Source organism: Arthrobotrys flagrans, assembly GCF_004000055.1.
Source record: "Arthrobotrys flagrans strain CBS H-5679 chromosome Unknown unitig_9, whole genome shotgun sequence".
Taxonomy (NCBI): domain Eukaryota; kingdom Fungi; phylum Ascomycota; class Orbiliomycetes; order Orbiliales; family Orbiliaceae; genus Arthrobotrys; species Arthrobotrys flagrans.
In genome coordinates, this window is record NW_027137551.1 from 1,040,110 (window position 1) to 1,063,418 (window position 23,309).

Sequence of the window (23,309 nt, forward strand, 5' to 3'; positions counted from 1 at the left end):
TGGAATCCGGAGACTGGAACATCGGTTTGTTGCGACCTGAACGGGGGTGTACTAGCTAGTGTACTTGCCTGTGTGGAAGGAGAGAAATGGAATTGGAAGAGGAAGTTACAGGCAAAATGTGGATGTGTGACGTCGGAGGGTGATGCAAAGAAGGTCGATGAGGCTGAGTGGCATGTCCTTGCGGAGCGCTTTTTTTTTCTTCCACCTCCACGGGTGAATTGAATTTGAGATTTATTAGAAACGAAACAAAAAGATAGATTCCTTTTTATTTCATATTCCTTTTTTATAGATATTTTATCTTTGGGGATGGCGGTTAACGGGTTTTCGAAGTCATGGCACTGCGCGCATTGGCAGTTTACTGTCGTCAACGTGGTCGATTTGGTAGTGTACTACCTATTTACCGCTGGCCCTGGTCGTTCAGTTGTGTTGGAACCGATCCTTTGGCATGTTTCGTATAGACCCAAGTTACTCAGAATATCAAACAGGGATGATTTCTAGTCGACGAATAGCTAATTGGCATACGGATAAAGCAAGCCGGGATCCCGTCTCGTAGGCCTGTAGAGTTTTTAATATACCGCTTCCTTTCTTTTATTTTTTGATATTCATTGGATAGGTAGCGTCCATGTACCATGCCATGTCATGCATCACTTCATCGTTAATATAATTTGTTCGGGATTTTTTGTTCAAGAAATAAGAAAGAAAACATGCAACCATCCGGGCGAGTCTTGGCCTGTTTCCCTGATTGAATGGAGCAGATGGAGTCCCAGGTCCGACGGAATGATGCATGGAATGTCGGGTGCAATTGTCGATCGTGTTTTTCCTAATTGCGTCTGTTCTTTGCGATTGGAAGACCAGTTGCTTTGACGGGTAGCCGGATATTACAAAGAACAGGAGTACGCAAGACCATCCCAATAAGCTAGCTTGGTCCATAGAGGGATTCGGAGGGGGGAGGGATTGTGACGGAGTGAGACTATCCATGCTTTTCCACAAAGGAAGGCATTCGCATTTGCATATTCGCGTGCATGCATATCTTGTGACTTTACCGTTCGTTCGTTACTTATTATTAATTTGGATAGATCCTTAATTCGTCCGGTGGGAGATATAAAGAGATATCGGCTGCTCCAGGCACCGGTTGAGGTTTGGTCTGCCTACTTTTGCCTGCACAGTACAGCACCCTGCAAGCTTGTCGCTCGTTTGTTCGGATCTCGATCTCTACACCTACAAATAAAATAAAGTTAAAACGCTCTCTACCGCGTACCACCCTACCTTCTTCCCTCGAATTCGAAGAAAGAAAAAGTGGAATTTTTGTATAAATAGCAGTAAGTGGAACAAGATTAGCGGGGAGAGTTTGGATGCAAATGGACGAAGTTGGCGAATTGTCTCTGGTTGAAAACACCACACAACGCACACCAAAGTGCTTGATGTCAATTGACTACTACTTATTGGAGACATTGGAACGAAACTGACTTTTAAAGTTTTCCCCTTCTGTATTTCTGTCTAGAATACAACTGTTACTATTGGTTTTACCAAGTGTAACTGTGTGATATCAGAAAGAGCAGTGGAGCGGGATATATATAATCAGGACGAACAACCCAACCAACAGATCTCACATTCCTTTGAGCGCCGTTTCAAATATAACAAAAGACGTCGCTTCTTTCCTCAAATTTAAACGTCGCAAAACCTCCTTAGATTTGTTGGATATACGTAAGTTCTTCTCTCTTGTTAAAATTTTATTTTAATTCTCTCCACCCCCTTCTTCTTCTTCTTCTTCCTCTCATCCTTTCTCAGCACCTCATCAACCTTCATCCACTTCTCCAACGTTTCCCCATAGATCCGATCCATTAAACTTTCTTACTTGAGTACTTATCCTTTCTTCTTTGCCATTGCGAATTAGACTACATTTAAATCACAATGCATTTCTTCAAATCTGCTGCCGCGATTGCCCTTCTCACGGGTGCCTGTGTCGTTTCTGCGGAAACTGGTGAAAAGGGAGATGCTCCCGTCACCACAGGCAATTCCGATAGAATTGTCTACGAAGCTTTCGTTACGAGTGACGATGTCGAGTCTGTTCGTTTGAACTTCACTGGAACTGAAGATGGTAAGTCATATCTACTCCTTCGTTATTATACCTTCAATCATAGAGCCATCAGGTTCGATGTCTTGTTAAAACGGTGCTAACTATCGTGTGTAGGTGTCGGTGTCTTGGTCCAGGCTTGCTTCACCGGTATCAGCTCCTCTCAACCAGGACCATACCCCTATCACGTTCACGGTAAGTTGTTAGTCCTTCTTCCTTCCTCTTGTTTTACCAATTAGCTAATTTCACGGAAGACTTCGTTGTTGGTCCGAACGGGAACTGCACTGCTACCGGTGCTCATCTTGATCCCTACCTTCGTGGCGAGGTCACTGCCTGTGATGCCGATGCTCCCGAAACCTGTCAGGTCGGTGATCTCTCGGGAAAGTACGGTAGAGCTTCCGAGGACGCTCGTGAAGGCACTTGGTGCACTTCCTACATTGTAAGTACATATCTCATCTTGACCTTCCCAGCACGTGTTTCATCTAACAATTGGTATCTAGGACAAATACTTGTCCTTGAACTCCGACGATGTTTCCTTCATCGGTAACGACCGCAGCATCGTTGTCCACAATGTCAACAAGACGCGTATCGCCTGCGGCAACATCGTTCTTGCCACCGACAACTTCTCTGGCGCCGGGGCTTACCCATCCCCGAACGCTACCTCCACCGGAGAGCCCCCAATAGCGACTGGCGGTGCTACTAGAGTTGGTGCTAGCGGTCTCGCTTTGGGCGTCATCCTCGGTGTTGGTGCTATGCTCCTTTAATCTTCCCCATCCGGCTGACCATGAGATATTGCGAAAATGCATCACCTCGTAGCTAATATGGGAGCATCTCTTTTTCTTTTCTACCTTATTCTGGATTTTTCTATAGATTGTAACAACGACTAGAACAGAAAAAATAACTGGTTGTCTGTTGCAATGCACTTGCTCTTGAAAGATATCACTAATCACGAAATCCGATCACTCTTACAAACATACCTCTCCCACGCTTCCCACTGTTTTGATACCTTTTGCTTTTTGGATTTCTTTCTTATTTCCTGTTTCATTTAAAATTTTCCCTTTTTTACTCTTCTGGTGTGGACAGCAATTGCTTGCAATTACTCATTCAGCTCTGCTCTCTCTTACGAGACAATTTTGTGAATAGATACGAGAGAGGGGGAAAGGTTAATGGTCACGGCGTTTTGTATTATTCTTTTTTCTCTTGTTCTTCTCTTTGCTTTCGGCTTTGTTTTTAGAAAAGTGGTCTTGTCATGTACCGCATCTCTGGGCTTCTAGTGCCCCCTAGCGGAGCGACTGGTCTTAGAGAAGGAAATAAAATTCTCATTTGGGTTCGAGATTTTAAACCCATGGTTGCTACCGTAGGCAAATATACTTGTAGATCTAGAGAAAGGAATCGGAGTTTTGATGTTGAATGTTCAAGCCCATATATTTATGTGACAGATGGAAATACAACCGGTATCTTGATAAACGGCAAGTTCCGACGAGTTTAAACACTTGGTATTACCGAGAGAACCAAATTCATTATCGTACGGTAACGACTGTTATCTGTCTATTCGATTCGTGGTTGTGATACTCAAGCTGAATTCAGGGTGTGGATGCCGCACCTCGTGCCTTTCGCATGGCTTGGTGTGTACCTGTCGCACAACAAGCCGGGCATCGGGTCGCTAAAAAAAATTTTATGCGGCACTCACCCAAATTTTCGCGATACACTTACCACATCCCACCCTTCAACATCCCCACCATAACGTTCGCTATTCACCCTGTCGCCTTAAAAGCGTTAGCCGCCGGTATTATAAACATACGGAGGTACCGTTGGCGACTTTAAAACCTCGCAATTGACGATATAGTCCTTACGTTGGCATACGATACCCGTCGATGTACAGAGGCATCGCCCACTCCGGGCTGTCTCGCATACCCACGAGTCGCCATGTACAAATACACATAAATGCGGACTATAGATATAGCTATAGCTACAGGCAGTTGAGTTCTACGGCGGCATTATGGAAGCTTAGGACCCCGATATGGGCGTTTCGCGGGAATAGTATGTGCCTCCTTTTTTGGGCACCCTTCGTTATTCTGTCGGAAGCACATATTGATCTAGGATAACCTCTTCTTTTTATCCTTTTCGGAGACTAATTTATTGGGTTTCTTTTCTGGCGAGTTTATAGAAGCGTCTCGGGAGAAAGCTAGTAGAATCGAGTATGAGAATATGGTTAATGAGAAGATAGCGGCTTCTACGAGATCGTCTGATTCGGCTTGGGATACAATACCGCCTCCAGCGGCGAAACGGACGGGACCTGTGGAGTTTAGGGCGAAGCCACCGACGGAGGGGACAGCATTGACTGGATCTGAGACGTCGTTCATATGGGATAAGGGCAAAGAATCGGAATCGGCAAAGGTCGATTCAATGCTGCCGGCGTCGGCGGTATTGAATAGACCGAAATTTGATCCTCGTGCGGACAAGAAGGCTAGAAGGGCGGCAGAACGAGATTCGAACTCAGGTGTTACAAAGGAAGGGGTGGGGGAATCTGGTAGCGCAGGTAGGTCGCCTAGAATACTTCAGTTATAGCCTCTGGCCTTTTGAGACATCATCCTAACTTCTAGCTGTCCTCTCGCAGATACGAATATTACTCCCAATATCAATTGGACGAAAACGTCGAGTGGTGAAAAGCCACCATGGCCAGCCAAGCCAAACGAAGTAACATGGTCGCCTCCCAGAATTCGAACACACCCGTCGAACACAACTCCCACCTGGGAGGAGCCGGTTGAATCCAAACGACGAGCGGAAAGGGAGGAAAAGACCTATCCACTCCCCAAATTCCGGGCCTATTCTGGACCACAAACAGAGAAGGATGACTATGATACTAGGGCTGGAAAATGGCCATCTCAAACGTACTCGCCCGTCGACGGAGAACTAGAATCCTGGAGCGTCAAGCAATCCGAACTCGCGGAATCAAGTACATACAACGAACTCGCGGAACGAAGGCGGTTTCTTTCGGATTATGATGGGCGACCACAATTTACAACATATGGACATAGCCGTCTCGACGGTTTCTATGGCGGTGACCGTGAAGAGATGACCGTATTGAAGAAACCGGCGAGGGTTTTACCGTTTTCCACAGGGACGTCCGAGTTTTTGTATGGGTATAATATATGCAAGTTGGCTTTGAAGGAGAAGAGGAGGAAGATTTATAAGTTATACGTTTATACTGGGTTGATGAGACAATCTGGGACGCTTGAAAAGGAGAGTGTTCTGAGAAGTCTGGCCTTGGAGAGTAAGATAACAGTCGAGTCGACTATGGATGTGGGGTTGTTAGATGCTATGAGTAAGGGGAGGCCGCACAATGTGAGTTCGAGTTTTACCACAAATTTGGATATCATCGGAAGGAGGGGTAAGCTAACGACGGAATTTGAATAGGGATTCGCTCTTGAAGCTGAACCGCTGGAGGTTCCGAGGGTTGGACACTTGGTCGCACCTAGCGATTTAGGGGTATTCAATGCTCCAATTTATCAGTCGTCACAGTACGTTCAAATCAGGGTCAAAGACAAGGATCGGAGACCATTCGTTTTAGTTCTTGATGAAGTGGTATGTTTTAACCTTGAATCTTTACAACTATTCCAAAAATCAACAATAATTAACCTCAAATTCTAGCTCGATGGCGGTAACTTCGGTGCCATTCTTCGATCTGCCTACTTCCTCGGCGTCGATGCCGTCTTCATAGTTTCTAAAAACTCCACACCCGCAACAGCCGTCACATCACGTTCCTCCGCCGGCGCTCTCGAATGCATAGACTACTACGACGTCGGTAATCTCGCCTCATTCATCAGTGTATCACAAACATACGGCTGGAAATTCTACGGCGCCATGCCATCACCCAGTCAACGAGACCTGAAAGTTTCAAAATCCAAACCAACGAAGTGGTACGACATGGAAGGCCTAGGAGATCCTACCTCTCGATATCCAGTGGCTTTGGTACTAGGCAACGAAGCAGATGGATTACGACCATCGATTCAAAAATTGATGAATTCGTTTGTTACGATTAGAAGGGCGGATGAAGTTGATGTTGTGGTTGATTCTTTGAATGTCGGTGTCGCGGCGAGCATTTTGACACATGCGTTTTTGTACCCGGCGGTCAAGGGGGCTATATCGGAGCCGGCGAAGGATAGGAGGACGGAACGGAGGCAGTTGGCGGCGGGTGCGGCGGCGGAGAATATGTTGTTTCAGGTTGATGATGGGAAGTATACGGCGCCTAGGTATGAGGGGGCTAATAAACTGGCGGCGACTACGATGGAGGCTGCGGGTGGGGGATTTGGAGAAAGACCTAGTCTTTTGACGGCGTTGGAGGACCGGGAGGTGGAGGTGGAAGATCCGTTGAAGGGGTGGAATCCAGATGATGGGTTGGATGAATCGTGGGAGGAAACGGGAGATAATGATATTGTCGACGAAAAGGAAGAGCGTGGTTCGACAGAAAAGCGAAGCAGAGGGGAGGAAGAGTTAAAGGGCCTTAAGGAAAGCGAGGAAGAGTGGGAAGATGAAACCGAAGAGCTCAGCGACGATGAAGCTTCATTTGAAATCGATCAACCAATTTTGAAGGAAGCCCAAGAGGAACTAATTTCCGAGAAGGAAAATTCTGAAGGGCTTGAAGATCCCGAAGGTCTCGAAAAGAAGATGGCCAGCGAGGTTGCATCTGAATTTACTCTTGACAAATTTAACATTGACAGATCTGACGACGAATTCGATGACGAATTCGTCAATTCGACGGAAGAGACGTCAGAGGAAGTTACTGGACCGTCTACAGCCGGAGAAACAAAAACTAACACCGATACAACGGTGGGTGCATCCGACGACGATCTCGACTGGGAAGATATTCACGAAATGGCCGAAGAAGGTATTCGAGGACAAGAAGACCTCGAGGCCAAACGAGCACAAAGAAAGGAAGGTCGAGCAAAAAGCTACGAATGGGACGCCATCAAGCCCGCAGAAGTCGACTTCACGGCTGGCCTTGTCGGGCCCCCTCCTGTTACTAAAGAAACCCCTGAGCCTAAGAAAGGAGACAAGGCACCTCCCCCAGAGAAGAACGATAAAATACCACCTCCTCTACCAAAGAGGCTTCTAGAGATAGCAGATGCAAAGGGGATAAAAATAAACGGCACGCCGACCAAAAAGCAAAAGAAATTGTTGAAGAAAGAAGGGAAGAAGTTACAACAGAAGCTTAGGAAGAAAGTGAGGGAGGATGCGTCAAAGGTACGGGAGGCTTTGAATGATAAAAGAGATCCGAAGGTTTTGAAGGATATTAAAGGGCAGAGTCAAAAGAGGAATGAAGATCTAAATAGGGAAAAGAATGAGGAGAAAAGAAAGGAGAGGGAGAAGGCGAAGGAGGAGAAGAAGTTGAGAAGGAATGAGAATGCGAAGGGGAAGGCGAGGAGGATAAAGAAGAAGGATAAGGATAGGACGGATCCTGTGAAGCAAGGGACGTGGAATATATCGGAGGTTATGCAGTAAATATTATTTTTGACTTTCTATGTATGATATATTTGGGGGAGTAGGATTATATTTGTATATAGATAGATCTCATTCATTGGAAGTGATTGATCATGGTCATTGGCATCAATATCCTACCTGCAAGCTGGTCAGCTGGAGATTCCTTCGAAATGTTGGCATTAACCTGTCTTCGAAATACAACGTCTACAACGCAGTTCAATCGTGCACGTGAATGTATTTACGTCGATCATTTACTATTGAGTCTCGAGTCGACATAATTGTCCAATTCTACGAAATTGAGAGTTAATCTAAATTTATAAATAAATGAACGGATGAGTTTCTAGTCGGAATATGCGAATAGATTTACATTCGTCCATGGCAAGATGTCGAAGATTCAGGGCTTCAAACAAACCGGACAATTCGTTGGTCATTTGTCTCGTATCCAATTAGTCACAGAAATTCGTCGACCAAAGACGTAGTACCTGCATTACAGTGTTCAACCAAGGGCTTGGTGGTATAGGCTACTCATCGGAATTCGCGCGGAAAGTTTGGGTAGGAAAACAATCAAAATTTCCTCCTTTCGGTAACGTTATAATATATAATCTAAGATATGCAATTGTAACATGTAACTAAAACTCCGGTGCCTTAAACTAAGGATCATTTTCTTTATTGTCTTCCGGCCGGATCGTTATTTTAGAGAGCTCCGAAATTAGAGAATGAGTTATATAAGTATTAATATTAAAATGACGGGGGGCGGCAGCCCTCGAAGAATACGACGAATCGAACGACGTAACATAACCTCATCGGAAATACCAGAACTATTCGCACTCGTATTATGAGAACCTCTCGTGAATCTGCCCATGCACGATCCACTTCGGATCCACTGGAGCGGTTGCCAAAGCTTCTTTTTTTTTCTTTTCTAGAACATGTAATAGTATACAGGGAATGCATAATCTAGTATCTATCAAGAGTAAATGTATACGAGACGCAGTTTCGAATCTCTCGTTACTGCAACTTGTTGCATTAGGGGCGTCAAAATACGAGGGTGTTGTGGTGCGAAAATCTCCATGGCTTGGACTCCATATCATATGCAGGTCGTAAATACCTTGTCCCTTGACGCGGATCCCCCGCTTTACAGTCCGTATCTGCCGAGTAGCTGGGGTTAGGGTTTATTGGTATCAAAGAGCATGCCTCTCCTTCGATGGATATCGGATGCTTCAAAATGACGAGCATTATTCGAGTCCAGGAAACGTCCGCTTTCAACGCAGAAAAGCCCCACCGATTGGATCAGAATGGCGCACTATGGTACTTTCCCCGACATTGGGGGGAAAGTAATAAAAAGAAAAATAAAAGGATGGTAGGGTGAGGATGAATACTAGAAACTTCCCTGGAATTTATGCGGAGGAGCTGCCGGTACGCTGTTCCATTTAGCCGAGAGGTATGTGCGCTGAAATGTGGCCACGAGAGGGTCAGATTGTCGGGATAACTGGGGAAGAATGTTCCGCCGCTGCGTGTCTTCGCTATCTGGAGCATCGAATATGTTTCTTGGGATGGTAAAAGGGCTGCTATCTCGCGTGGATGAAGCTGGTGATCTTTTTTCTAGTCGGGGTTCCTAATGCAAAACTCATCGCATGCAAGAGCTAAGCTTTGTATGGTTGTGCAAGGATACGCTGGTATAACAAGGCCAGAGAATCAAGAGACTTGATAGCTACCGAACGAGAAGACCTTCCTCTCGGAATCAGCTTCAGTCAGCTCAGCCCACCCATGCCGAGGAAAACCATGAAAAACTTTTTTAAAAAATAAAAAATTTCGGCCTCCGATGGGTCGATGGCTCGTCTTGATGTCCATAGATGTCATATTCTTTGTCATAAGTTTTTAAAAGTCCTCGTGCGTCTAGGTGGTCAGAAAACTCAGCTACTTTGAGGTTTATATGCACTTACTTGCTTGGAAATCCCACATTCCATTGGATTCGAGCTATCAGTGTTTGAAAATCTGCATTTTTTTTTTTTTTCGCCGAACAGTGCATTCCGTCGATGGTATATTTGAACGGGTGATCACAGCGAACGAATCAAAAGCCTTCCCGAAATAGAATTGCTATCGCAATTGTATACCTGTGCTAGTTTTCGTTTAAGTTATATCCATGGAAGCCATCTTTCCAAGCTATCCTTCGAAGTCTTGACTTCGTAGAATTGATACCAAGTGAACTATTAAACTTTCAGAACAAGATTTCTTGTTGCTATAATATTGGGTCTAACATAAAGCGAGCTATATGCGTGATATGTCCCACTTGCAAGCATAGAGTCCGTGTGTAGAGGAACTGTGGAGAGCACGGGCCCCTTACCAAGCACAGAGTTCTGAACATGCATGGGGCCGGTAGGCGGCCAACGCCTCTACTAGGCAAGGATTCTGCATGCACTACTGCGTTCTTGCTGGAGGGTTGCTATTCCGAGAAATTTATCCAGATGATGGCGTTCGAGCAATAGACATGGGCGTATTGTAGAAACTCCATGGAGATGTGGTAGGTAGGAGGGATTTAATCGATTTATAGGGTCTAATACGCCCTGGATTTTTGGAGCGTGACCGCCCCAATTAATCCGATTCACTTTCCTACATTTTAGTTTTCAAGTTTTGAATCTCTTGGGGATTTCGTTCAAACTCTTGGAACGAGTCCATAGAAATTTCTTTCCTAATTATGACATCTTGAAATCCATTTTTCTTCTTTTTCTTGGAGGGTTTATTTTCTCCTCTTCTTCGTGGGACTTAAGCTTGTCGATCAACGACCGAATAGTTTGTGCAGGGCAAGATGGCGAGGGCACCGGTGGGATCATTGAACAACCTGCTCTCGTTCCTCACCCTTCTCATTTTCACTATTACCAACACATTAGCACAGTCAGAACCTGAGATATGCTATAGCTCTTCGATAACAATAACTACACCCCGACAGTTATTGGAGCTATCAAATTGCACGGAGTTAATAGGCGACGTAATTTTCAATAATATCAACAGCGTCGAGCTCAATCTTTACAATGTCACCGCTATTCGAGGGATGTTCCAGATCCACCTGGCCAATAATACGCAGAGGTTCTCTGCACAGAATCTCACTACAGTTGGAAACCTTTTCATGATCGCAGGTAACGCCGAGGGTTCGAACATGAGAGATATCTCAATGCCGAAATTTAATAGCACGGCGGGAATCGACTTCACTGGCATGCCGAAACTGCGGGAGCTAGAGTTTCCGTCAAGGGTAAACAGCACGTACCCCGCCATAAGGATTACAATTACGAACACCGGACTTGAAAGTATAGAAGGTATCGGTATCGACTTTACTCAAGTCCAACAAGTTTACTTTGGTGGAAATCCGAATTTGAAGAGCATCAAGCTCGGTCTCAACACCATTTCGACAAACTTAGATCTCGATGGTACCGGAGCGAATCCAAACGTCTCGTTCCCAGAATTGGAATATTTGAACACAGCCAACATTCACGAAGTTGGTAGTCTTGATTTCAGAAAACTCAAGTCCATGGGAGGTGCACTCGGAGTTTATGATTCCTCGACTTTGGAGACATTATCGATGCCACTCTTGAAAAAGATTGGCACACGGACACTTAGCGTTCTCGCTATCGCCAATAACTCGGGCCTCACAAATGTATTATTCCCCGAGCTTGAAGAAATAACTGGAGGGGTGACTGCGGAGAACAACAAGAACTGGAAAAGACTCACCGGATTTCCCAAACTTATGAGGGTAACGGACGATATCGACATGAAAGGCGCTTATACCATAGTCGAATTCCCAATGTTGTACAACCTTACTGGAAACTTTGAAGTTGTCTCTTCCGCTGGTCTAAAATATGGCTGCAAGGATCTCATGAGGATGAATACGGATACCTCGAAACCGTTTGTTTGTGATCCTTACGGCACAAATATATTCAGGGCGGCAGATCTACCACCAGAAGAGCAGAGCAAACAAGATGGTGGCAACTCCGGCCTCACAGGCCCAAAAATCACAGGAATCGCAATCGGTTGTCTTGCTTGCGTCGTGGTCCCGTTGATTCTGATACGTTTCATCGTCGGAAGGAGAAAGAAGGCCAGACTGCGCGAAAGGAACATCTATAACCACAACTTCGGACCACACGAACTCGGAAGCAGAAGTTTGCCGAGTTCTAGGGCGGAGTTGCCAGACCATGCTATGAGCGAGACGTATGAGATTGCTCCTGCGAAGATACGGCAAGAATTGATGGGCGATATTCCGCTACATGAGATGAATACTATGTCTGAACATAAGAAGAACCCGGATGTTACAGAAACACCCGTACCGGACAGCCCGGTAGAGCGGGTTTCTACCGGTGCTGGAGGACGATTTGATTCTGATGTCTCGAGACTGGAGTCTGATGTTTCGAGTGAGGATGATGAATACGCAGATTTTATTATTCACGCATACGGGCATCCGGAGATGGATGTGATGCCGAAGAATATGATTCCTTGAGCTAGTTTTATGTCTCGTTTCAGTTTCGTTTTTCTTGATTCACTAGACACGGAGTGAGGGTACCTCGGTCTTAAGATTCTTCTATACTCATCGCATTTTTGTTTATTGTTTGTGAAGGCCATTTGCCTCCAATGTGTACATATATTCATCGCGACTACCCATTTGCTTGCTCTTCCTTGCGATGTCTATATCATAGCCTTGTTTCACGATCCCCCCCCCCCTTTTTTTTTTTTTTTTGGGAATTCTCTGCTTCGCACCTTAGGCTTAGTGACCATATGATTGTTCACTAGAAACCGTCAACACGGTCAGTTTGTCTGAAAATCATAACTTAGCCACAACCTGGCTGCATTCTTGATCAATTGGGTCGGTTCGTCATAGTTAGGCTGCTTGCCTTCGTTGAACCGTCCTAAAATAGCCGTCCGATGTGGTGCGGTTGAGTTTGTACCTGCATAATTGCACAAATCTAGCTTTGTCAGGCCATGCTATAGCCTCCGGAATCATGGGATCTACTAGTCTCGTGATTTCCCCTAGCAGAAGGATCTACTATGTAGAGATGTGGCAGGGATTTGATGGTGTCAATAGTACCTGGTTCGCTACTTTTTGTAAGAAAGAACTTGACATACCGGAGATCTCGTGTTGCGCTGCCAAAAATGCAACAGAAGACTGGACTATGAAGGCTGAAGTGCACGAGAACTAACCTACGGAATGAATTATGCTTCCAATTGGAACTTAATTTTCGATGAAGTTTTGATTAATTTGGTCCGTAAAAACATAAAGGACTAAAAACACAGACTCGGGAAACAATAATATATGACAGGGTTGAAACATCGATCCAACATTAGGGTGCCAAAACTTCGGAAGGCTAGTTCGAGGCGCGTCAGTGCAAGCACTTGCTAGCCTTAATTTTACCAACAGCAAACGAAGGGGTGCACTGGTGGGAATCAATTCTTTAACAAATAGTTCACGGCGAAAGCTTTCTCTCGGGTTTCAACCCCGTAAGTCCCTGGATTGCCTAACTTGTCACTAGTTTTAAAACATACAAACTTCGACATACTGGTAACATACAAGCTTGCAAGACTCTCTTTGGTAAGGCCGTTAAGGCCAACGTTACTAAATCTAGACCTAGATTTGTGTTATCGGTATCGGGAATCTATCTTTTATGTTGTTTCACTTTTTTTTGGATAAGGCTGTCTAAACATATGATTGTATATTAGACCGGTCTATGGTGTATTGGGATGTATTCGAGTATCTATAAAGCCTCATGTGGTTTATTTTCATAAATAAGATTTTGATAGAAGCAGCTACATTTCAATTCAATATACCAGTCCATACTATATACCTCAAATTCAGCACCGATAGCAATTGTCATAACTCTTTAAGATTTCCACTCCAGACCTTTTTGTCCACCGACTATAGGGCCTATAGACTACCTACCTGCCTTGTATTGCATTTCAAAATACCCTCTCTATTTTATATATCTCGAGCCTAAACTAAAAGCCTTTTATTGGCTACTGTATTCCCTTCTTCACCAAGAAACAAGATCAATATCTCTGAACACGTAATATATAGATAGTGTAACTGAAGAGACCTACTATAACAAACTTACTAGCCTTGGACCGGCCGACTTTCTATAAACAATTCGCCAACACTTTACCAGTGTATAATTACTTTCGTCTCGAATCGAAATCTTGGACCTAACCACAATGGCCGAGACCTTGACCTTGACCGCATGGATATTACCCCTGATAGCTGGTGTCCTGCTAGGCTTTCAGCTTGGAATTATCGGCGGCTGCACACTTTGGGGGATCAGAAAAAGATCACTACGCGTAAGCGGTGAGCTGGAGAGGTTGAATTCGAATGTAGAGTTTGGGATAAACAGAAATTTGCAGCCTCAGAGTTATATCTGCTGTTGCTGTAAAAATCACAAGATTTTACCTATATTGAGGTCGGCCATATCTGATTATGAAGCTACTGAGACTGCCGGGGAGTCGGCGCAGTTAACGAGATCTCAGTCTTCTTCGCCACAGTCCTCCCATCCGTCGTGTATGTGGGGAAGAGTACCGCGATCTTCTTTAGTCAATCCGGCGGGGCCAACGTCGACTGAATCGGAATGGGGCAATATTGCAGCGACACCTAAGCATACTTCCCCAGACTTGGAACCGCTCTATCCAGGATCAAATATGGTGGATAGTGGGTTAACCGAGACTCTAGAACCATCAACTATGGCAGAACAAACCCCAGCCATTACTCTAGAAGCTCCTACCCCGCAGACAAGCCCAGCGGGTGTACCTGTTATCCCTCAGCCTCCACCCACTTCAGACGGGGTCATTCCAGAGAACTGGTTAATTCATGGGGAGCAAACCCAACGTTCGAACTCGATTATCGGGATCACAGGCGAATGTGGGGGGGGATGATATATATGAACTTGAAGCTCTAAATCCACCAACTGAAGCCGATACTCCAACTGAATTCCGTTTTCCGCTTCCACCTGCAAGAGGATCACGTGCACCTAATGGTTCCCTTGCGAGATTTGTTCAAAACAATCCTCCTTCTCTTCGACGCAATCTTCTTAGCGTGAATAGTAGACTACCAAGTCGCCCTCGAACGGGTGATAGTCTTACGGCTAATCCACATGCAAGTATTGTTTCAGAAACCAAAGATGCTACCCCCCATGCTGTGTAGGAGGAATTCCGTTGGTGTTGCTAGTTCTTTTGGGCTGTTTATCGGCATTTAGCATTTATCATTCATTCTTCTTAACTTGCCCTTGCCAGTCTTTATCGATACCTTTTGGCTCGCGTTATTTCATATTCTTAGATTTGCATTCGATCGATCATATTCTTATATTTGTATTACTCTTTTACACAAAGTCATATAATTCCACCTGTTTGTATTTCTACGATTCATATTGCGATAGTTATCGTTAAATTTTGTAAGTACATTAATTATTATTTATAAATTTAGTGCTAGCATGCTAGAATTTCTAATCCATATGCTCTCGATTCTCGCAATCGAAGATAATGTTACTACAGTTTGCCTATAGCAAGTTTTTGATTCTATGATGCGAATTCCTTTTGCAACGACGCCACTCCGGCCGACTTGGAGGATCCTGTACGTATCCTTGATCCAGATTTGAAGAAGTCTCAGAAAGCGTGTAGAGACCGGGAATTCCGGAACCTAACAAAATCTTCCATGGGTCTTCTTCTATCCAGTATAGGCGACGAAGGATCTATAGTCTGGGCGGTAGGATCTTTGTTGTTTGAAGGTTTGTCAAACGACCCTTCAGGAGGCGAATCTAGGATGGTCACAGAGTTAGATATGGTGGACTTAAAGTCTCCCCCACCTAGTCTGTAAGTAAATAATATTGCATATCAATAAAATCCATACAAAGAGGAAGGAGAATGGTTATATGATATCAAATTCGATTGCCTTAAAGGAACTTTTATTCGAATTCTTACTGAGAGAGCAGCTGCGTGACGCAAAGTTTGACCAACCTATCTGCTACTTGTCTGAAACGTATCCTAAATGTCCCTAGAGGTTGTCCGGTTGTGACAGTTGATCAATGTTCTGGCTGAAGTTTGTTTAGGGATCCCGAGCGAAGCCACAAAAATCTGAAAAATAGCTCTGGGTTATACTACCAAACAATGTGTCAGATGCAGACGGGGCCACTAGAGGGAGGATAGATAGCAATTTAGAGGCCGGGGTGAATGAAGGAAATGGCCACCCCAGGAGAGAATCCTACCGACGCGGACAAACCCCGAAAGCACTACGCCTTCGGGAGGACCATCACCAAAAGCCCGGGAGCTTAATGGTGATAAAAGCAAAGATCATCACAGACACTCTACTACCCCACCGATCCCAAAAGATCATACAATAGACATTCCTGTCAGGGGCTCTCCTTGTGGGAGTAATAACTTTTCGACCAGCGTACCTACTTCCTCCAGTACTAGCATAGATACCAGGATGCTAATCCCAATCTATCTACACAGTCCTCCTAGAACTAGCCTCAACTGCATTCCTCCTCTTCCAGCACCTCTCCCACAAGCATACCTCAATGACCCCACGAAGGTCGGAATATATTCCATATCTAGTGGGTCTTTCGATAGCGTTGAGCATTAGAATTTGATCCCTCGCGTGGGAGGGTCACAGGAGGAGCGGCTTTGCTCTCGTTGGAGTTTGTACAGTTCGGGTAACGGGTATTAGACGTTTTGGAGGGTTTCGTGATACGAGTATTGTTCTTGTCTAGAAGCGGGGCAGGGGCAATCGGTGCTGGGCCATCTGAAGCAAAATATATTCTTTTAAAATTCTTTTCTCTTTGTCTTTCTGCATGCGAATAAAATTAAATGTTAGCGATATTTGGGGCAATTATTCATATCACGGTTCACTTGCGAACTACTTTTATAATTTTATTCTTTTAGCTGGCTCGTCCCTGCCTCTTTCCCTTGTGGTATACATGAAACTTTTGGCGTTGAGCAGCTACGTTTTGTGGCACCGATATTAGTATAAAAACATATGTAAGTAAATATTTGAAATCTATATTAGTTTCGTGCCCAGATCCATATCCTATAAATGTGATGTCGCATCATCTTATTGTGACAACTCATTAAGTGTAGAGTTGGAATATGTTCACAATGTTTATTTCTCTGAAATTCCCTGGCTATAGACTAAGACGTCAGGCTAACCGCGAATTAAATATTGACCATGGAGGTTATTCCTACAACACATCAGCGTTAACTTCACCATCCCAGAATAGGATTTTTGACTACCCTGCAATGATATACGCTTATATAATGATCTCCGACTTCCCATATATGCTGCCTTTTCTTTTTCGGCAAATATATTACCATCATTGTGGTTTTTATTTAGGGACGCATAATATCACAGGCGAAGACATAAACAAGGCCGTCAGTACATCAATCATTACAATATAAAAGTTATAACTGCCATAATGGGTTGCTACGACTAACATCTTTATTTAGTAGCTCAACAAAGCTACATCGGAAAAAAAAAAGAAAATTTTTTTTGGCGGGATGATGTTCTATAGGGTTCAGATGGTATGAGGCTGCTTTAGCGGATACCGTGGGGTCAGTTTGTGAGCGAGTCGGGTTAATGTACGACGCAAGTCGCCCGTATCTAGATGGCGGTCGCTGGCAAATAGCACAGATTCGTTAGCCAGCTGCTCAGGCTCACAAGCAGGTCCGTAAGCAGGTTTACAGGTTCGCAGACAGGCCAGGCTGTGTTGTGTACATTCAAATTGTAACAACCTATAGGCCTAGCTGCCAGCTGCAAAGGTTTTTTCCATTTCGTTCGTCATAAATATGAGAAGTTTGTGTGCATATTATATATCTGCAAGAATAACAGTACATATCCTGGGTCTTCATTCGGCTTACCTGAAAACAAAAACCTAAGGAATTAAAATGATCAGCCTCAAGCCCGGAATGTTCGTGCCGAACCCTTTGATTGAACACCGATATTTGATTCCCGTTAGCTCAGTTAATTGCGCTTAAAGTCAGCCTAGGCGCTTGGATCCTCGAGGCTGCGTAGAGCTGCGTGCAATTTTCATATCCCTGAGAGGATACCTATGCAATCTGAGGTGGCATATCTTGTAAGTTAGCCTGATCAATACGTTGCAGCCTTTGCCATAGACCCCGCCTGAACTAGTTTTCTTTCAGCGTTTTGAAGATTTATGTCGAGGCCATACCCTCCACCCGTGTGAGTGGCCTTGTGGCTTCGGCACTGAGCTTTCCAATCACGCTTTGTTACACGTCTTATATTTCAAAATTGGATAAAAATCCCCCTCCGCCGTCTTTACTCTCTCCGGTGCGTACGCAACCCTCACAGATTAAAAATGGAAGCTCCTCAAGAGGCTGCCGCGCCAGTGGACATAGTCTCAGCCGTCGGCACCTGGGCTGCCGTTCTCTTCGCCATAGTCGCCCTCGTTGGAATCATTGCCCCGTGGACTATCATCCAGGCCACACGCTCCGACCGTTTCCGTGCTCTCATATACGTCGATGCTGCTAAGACTTCCTATGTCCGGCAGAAACTAAAATTCTTTTCGTTCCGGTGGCTTAGCGTTAAGGCCCCTATGCTACACCTTCCGCCGGGAAGTGTTGGCGCGCCGAAGTTAAAGTAGATCTTTGACGCTAAAGCGAACGGCTTGGAGGGCGATAATACACAGTTCTTTCCTGGTTCCCGGACCGGATGGGTCAACCTTGCATTTTTGGCGGAGCATTGTGCCAAAGATGTTCAGCTTGGGGATCCGCTTTTGATATACCGACATAGTACTTGGTTCCCAATCCACAGGTTTTACATCCTCGCCCTCGGCCTACGAGGCCGGTATGGCCATCGAGTTGATAGGGGTGAACACTATACGGTTACAACGACAGCAAGGCTTATTACTGAGAGGATAGACGATGACGAAACATTGTACCGGCAGTCTAAAACTGCGAATGTGCTTTTTGGCATCACCGGCGTGTTATGGTGGAGGAAAAGTTTAGATATGCCGCAAGTTGGTGGGGATGAGATTTATTTCGGGACGCATCCTAGGGGCATTTCTAGGAGTGAGGTGAGGGACAATATGCTCATTGATGAGTTATTCTGGCTGGCTATTGGGTGTTTGCCAGAAAAGAATAAGGAGGGAGCAATAAAAAAGGTCTACGATTTAGAGTTTCAAAAAAAGGCGTATACCACCCGTGCAAACAGATCGGCGGTTCGTCAAACGGTGAGGATCGGGGACGATGCGCGTCGTACAGTGTCCTTCGAGGCAAGGACCGATACCATGTTCGCTTCCGGGCACAAGATGTGGGCGGACGCGATGCGGGCTGGGGGAATTAAGCCTCAGCATATCGAGCATCTTTCCGAGGAGGTATTTAGAGAGTCCCAGGCGAAGCTAAGCCCAGAACATACCGGGTTATTGGCATTGGCAATTCTGAGATTGACATCAAGTCCACACGGATTTTTGATGCCAAGTAGGGACACTGTTTTGGGCCGCTTTTCGACCCAGACAGATGAAATACCGAGGCTTCTTAAGCTCTGTAAAGAGGTGATACAGAAGGATGGATTTGAGGAAAGAAGCGATGATCTCGAGAACTGTTTGCAGGATTGGCAAAAAGACTCATTCAGTAGGGAGAGGGCTCAGAAATGTCATGACATTGTGGCCTACGCTGAAAAAAGTGAGATCCTAGTTACAAGACGGGGCCAGACGGGATCGAAGCAGATGAACCCGAAGTTGTGGAGTATTGCGGTATTGGTTCTCACGAAGAGAGACTTTTTGTTGGAGATGATAAATTTGCTCAGTGTAGAGACTGGCATGATCGATATCCGAGTTCGAAATAACAGTATCCTCATCAATGGAACCGTATACAGAATTTGCGTACAGCGTCTTCGTGACTTGTTTCCTGAGGACTCGTTTCCTGGGGCAGCTCGTCCGACAGAGCGTACTGAGGAAGGGTTCCATCACTCCCAGGCCCAAACTCAAGCTCAAGCTCCAACCCAGACTCCAGCTCAGACTCCAGCTCAGACTCCAGTTCAAGCTCAGACTCAAGTTCCAACCCAGACTCCAACCCAAATCCAGACTCAAGCCCAGGCTCAGACTCCAGCTCAGACTCCAGCTCCAGCTCAGACTCAGACTCAAACTCAGGCTCCAGCTCAGGCTCAAACCCCGGCCCAGACTCAAGGTCAGAATCAAGCGCAGACTCAGGCTATAGATATGTTTGAAACTCGAGAACGTGTGCTGCTGGTCCTCTTGTTAGCGGTTATACGCCTCATTGGAATCAACAACCGTCTGGACTCAAGTCCCTTGCTAGAAACTGTGGGCAAGATGGCGGACGTGGTTTACGTGTCTAGCAGCCCTTCTCCTAGAGCTATACATCATCCCACTACTGTCCTTTATCCGGATCTAGCCCCGGATACTGGTCCTTATTCCAGTCCCGACTCTGCACATGCTCCCGACTCCGCTCATGCCCATGCTCCTTCCCATCCTTCCTTTAATCTTCGTCGTCCTCGTCCTAATTCCCGTCCTCGTCCTCGTCCTCGCCCGCCCCGTCCTTTTCTTTCTCCACCTCTTCATTCTATTGGGCATACGTCAGAGCCCGGTCTCAATCGTACTCTCAGCCCTCCTGAGCCCAGTTCAGATCTTGAATCATTGGTTTCTGGTTCGAGCGAGACCGGTTCAGGAGGGATTGTTTACAGCGATAGCGACGACGAAAAGTACCCGTATGAGGCTGGAAATTACCCCGAATCATACCACTCTACTGATTCCAATACAGGCGGGAATGGTAAGCAGCCGGCACAGATTTCATCTCCGAACGTACATGTAAAACAAGAGGGTGGAGAAAATTTTGAGCTCGAGGACATCGGAACGAGTCATAAATATACGCGGAATTATTCTGACGCACATCCCGAGAGCGAAGAAGCTGGCCCTAGTCGTCTAAATAGAGGGATGGATCGCGGTGAACATAGTGGAGGGGCTAGCGCGCCAGGAGGGAGACGCAGAGGGATGAGGGGAAGTGGAAGGAGAAGGGGGTGGTGGAAGGGGCGGTGATAATGGTAAGGGGAGGCAGGAGTAGAAAATCAACAACGATGGGTGTAATTATTCGCATTATAATTTATGGGCCTCGGTAGATATTAGGTCGGGCGCGAGAGTTATTTTGGTTGCTGCCGCGTGCCTAGGTATACACAGACAGCTAGTTAATTTGCCTACGAGGTATACCCGTACAAGTATACCTATCACGTTGGTTTACGAGGCCAGTATGTAAAGAGCAATTATGAACAAGACCTTTAGTCAAGTCAGCATTGAAAGCCCCCGCTGAAATCTATAACTGTACCTCTTCCTCCAAGCCGGCAAGCAATACTTAAGTACTCACTACTGGAAATTCTTCCGAAGCAGGAGCCCTGTGTATTAATTACTATTGTTAATTCTTCCGCTTTTTCTGTTTACAGAAGATCCTATATTGGAAGTATTTGATATTTAAAGTATAAAACATTCACTTACACCAGTAATATATCAAAACTATAGCATCAGTATATAACATTACCCACAAAAATAAATTGCATTATTGTTTTTTTATTTATATTTATTTATATTTATTTTTACACCAACCATCACTCTATTAATTTCTTATATACTGGGTTCATAATCTTAAAGCTTACAACATATACGTAAGAAATTTCCATATAAATGGTTGCTTTGGTATGTTCGTTGCTTGAATGAGTATAAGGTGGAATAAGTATAGAGTAACATAAACTTTCCTAATTAGTAAATAACATATCTCTTGGTAGGAGGGCTTATATAGGATGTGAAGTTAGAAAGACAAGCAGTTTGCTGGTATATTTCGAGACTGCTGCATACCACTCGGTGCCAGTAGAACAAGATTGTTATGATTCACCTCCACAATAGACTTTGCATCATAGCCTTGCTGTTGGGCCAACTCCTAGCTCTGTGGGCCTGTTGCTTGGAAACCCGTCAAGTACGCCCATGCGCAGATGCAACTGAACTTTAAATCGATCTTGGTTGATGGTCTCGATACCCCAGCAGGTAATCACTAGTTTCAGTAATATTTCCAAGCGTTCGCTATTGACAGTGACCTCATAGCAAGTAGGATGTTGTCTGAAAGAGTTTAATTTTGTTAGCATGTGCATGCTGGCTTCTAGTTCGAAGGTCTAATTGAACGCAGAATTAAGTGTGGCTTACCTGATGTGGCCTCAATAGATGGATCTCGCCCAGCTTCGTCCTCTACTTGGCGATACGGAGCGACTCTGGTCTCATAAACCAACCTCCACGAATTTAGTGATTCATTGTTCTCGGGGTTGAAGAGTTCGACAATACGATCCCTAGGGATTTGGCGGAAAAAGAGGTACTCGTCCGGTTGTGTTGTTTGGAAGCGGCAATCGGATGGTATCATGACTCCTGAATGATCTATGACTGTTTCCATATGGTATATTTCGTCCGTTTTGCGTGGCTTGATTGTCATTATGAAATACCAGCCGTACGGGTGCTTTCGCTGCCAATTTTTAGCCCACGCGAAAGCATGTGGTCTATCTGAAAATGTTGAGATAAATCTGCTGGGAGTTCTTGAGTTCCAATTAAGATGGTCGTGGAATTCTTTAAGTCTGATTGAACCTGATGGGTCTTGATCGTTTGAGAGGAATCCTTCTTCGTCGGAATAGGGTGTAACGGACGCAGAATAGTGAATTCGGTATAACGTTCCGGGAAATTCTTTCTCTGGGAGAATTGGAATCTCGGTTCCACCGCTGTCGTCGTCGTCGAATTTGACGTCGTAGCCATCGTAGCCGTAGTCGTATTCGTAGTCATCATCGTACTCGATATCGTTGTCGTCTTCGCTGTCATCATACTCGACATCGTTGTAGTCTTCGCTGTCATCGTACTCGACGTCGTTGTAGTCTTCGTTGTCGTTATAGTAGTCTTCGGTGTCGTGATAGGCGTCGTTTTCGTCGTCGTCGTCGTCATTGACATTGTCGTTGCCGCCGTAGTAGTCATAGTAGCCGCCGCCGTAGCAGTCGTCGTATAATGCCTGGAACTGAGACCCGGTATACGTGATAGTGGTATTAAGGTTTTGATTTGCCATCGTATGGAGAGATGAAGAAATATTTATATTTATATCTACATACTTTTCATGGGCACGCTGTGTCTTTTCCAATTTAGGATCTTCGTAGCAATTGGAGGCAATTTATATTTATATGCTTCAACAAGATGGGTCCTTCTTAGTATAACTGCGGGGCTTGAGATCTAATAGTTCGATGTCATTCATTCCGCGACCGGCGGCGTAGTACAGGTAATAGTAATTCAGGCATGATATGCAGGACTACAGGGATGCTGCATTAAACTTGTTGTGCCTCATAAATTCATCAATGACCGGCTGTATCGAGGGTTCTTCTAAACCCCGCAAGGTCATCATTTACCAATCGCAATTGCTGTCCCAAAAGTCGGCTGACCGTACGGCGACAACGACGACCAATCACAGCCAGGTTCACTCCCTACAGTCGAGCCATTCCCCGATGCGGATATATATGGGCTTGAAGAGGTTGGGTAACGTTACGTGGTCCGCAGGACCCTCCTTGTAAATTATATGCAGCATTTAACTTAAAAACGATATCATATCTTATCCGAGCTTAACAATTACAGGTGAAACATCGATTATTGCTCCAAACCGCATTGTACCTATAACTGGATGCATCAAGTATGCGGGCTTGTGAATACCGAGTACAATATCAGGGAGACTGATTCATTCGGCCCTTCGAATTAATTTCCATCTA

At 45.1% G+C, this 23,309-nt stretch overlaps 5 protein-coding genes across 5 annotated transcripts; 4 read left to right on the forward strand and 1 right to left on the reverse strand.

The window, feature by feature from the left end:
* Positions 1-1,911: 1,911 nt before the first annotated feature.
* Positions 1,912-2,838, forward strand: DFL_005675 (uncharacterized protein; the record flags this gene model as incomplete). Its single annotated transcript, XM_067634969.1, has 4 exons — positions 1,912-2,098; positions 2,192-2,269; positions 2,329-2,513; positions 2,575-2,838. The coding sequence occupies 4 exons, from the start codon at positions 1,912-1,914 to the stop codon at positions 2,836-2,838; spliced, it is 714 nt and encodes a 237-aa protein (XP_067489447.1).
* Positions 2,839-3,751: 913 nt separating this feature from the next.
* Positions 3,752-7,576, forward strand: DFL_005676 (uncharacterized protein; the record flags this gene model as incomplete). The annotated part of the gene is made up of 6 exons (XM_067634970.1): positions 3,752-3,879; positions 4,050-4,114; positions 4,242-4,613; positions 4,692-5,419; positions 5,492-5,659; positions 5,726-7,576. 6 exons carry the CDS (start codon positions 3,752-3,754, stop codon positions 7,574-7,576), a joined length of 3,312 nt encoding a protein of 1,103 aa, XP_067489448.1.
* A 2,782-nt stretch (positions 7,577-10,358) lies between these two features.
* DFL_005677 (uncharacterized protein) lies at positions 10,359-12,038 on the forward strand (the record flags this gene model as incomplete). The annotated part of the gene is made up of 1 exon (XM_067634971.1): positions 10,359-12,038. The coding sequence occupies one exon, from the start codon at positions 10,359-10,361 to the stop codon at positions 12,036-12,038; it is 1,680 nt and encodes a 559-aa protein (XP_067489449.1).
* Positions 12,039-17,883: 5,845 nt separating this feature from the next.
* DFL_005678 (uncharacterized protein) lies at positions 17,884-20,577 on the forward strand (the record flags this gene model as incomplete). Its single annotated transcript, XM_067634972.1, has 2 exons — positions 17,884-18,164; positions 18,318-20,577. The coding sequence occupies 2 exons, from the start codon at positions 17,884-17,886 to the stop codon at positions 20,575-20,577; spliced, it is 2,541 nt and encodes an 846-aa protein (XP_067489450.1).
* Positions 20,578-21,583: 1,006 nt separating this feature from the next.
* Positions 21,584-22,621, reverse strand: DFL_005679 (uncharacterized protein; the record flags this gene model as incomplete). Its single annotated transcript, XM_067634973.1, has 2 exons — positions 21,584-21,642; positions 21,727-22,621. 2 exons carry the CDS (start codon positions 22,619-22,621, stop codon positions 21,584-21,586), a joined length of 954 nt encoding a protein of 317 aa, XP_067489451.1.
* Positions 22,622-23,309: the final 688 nt, after the last annotated feature.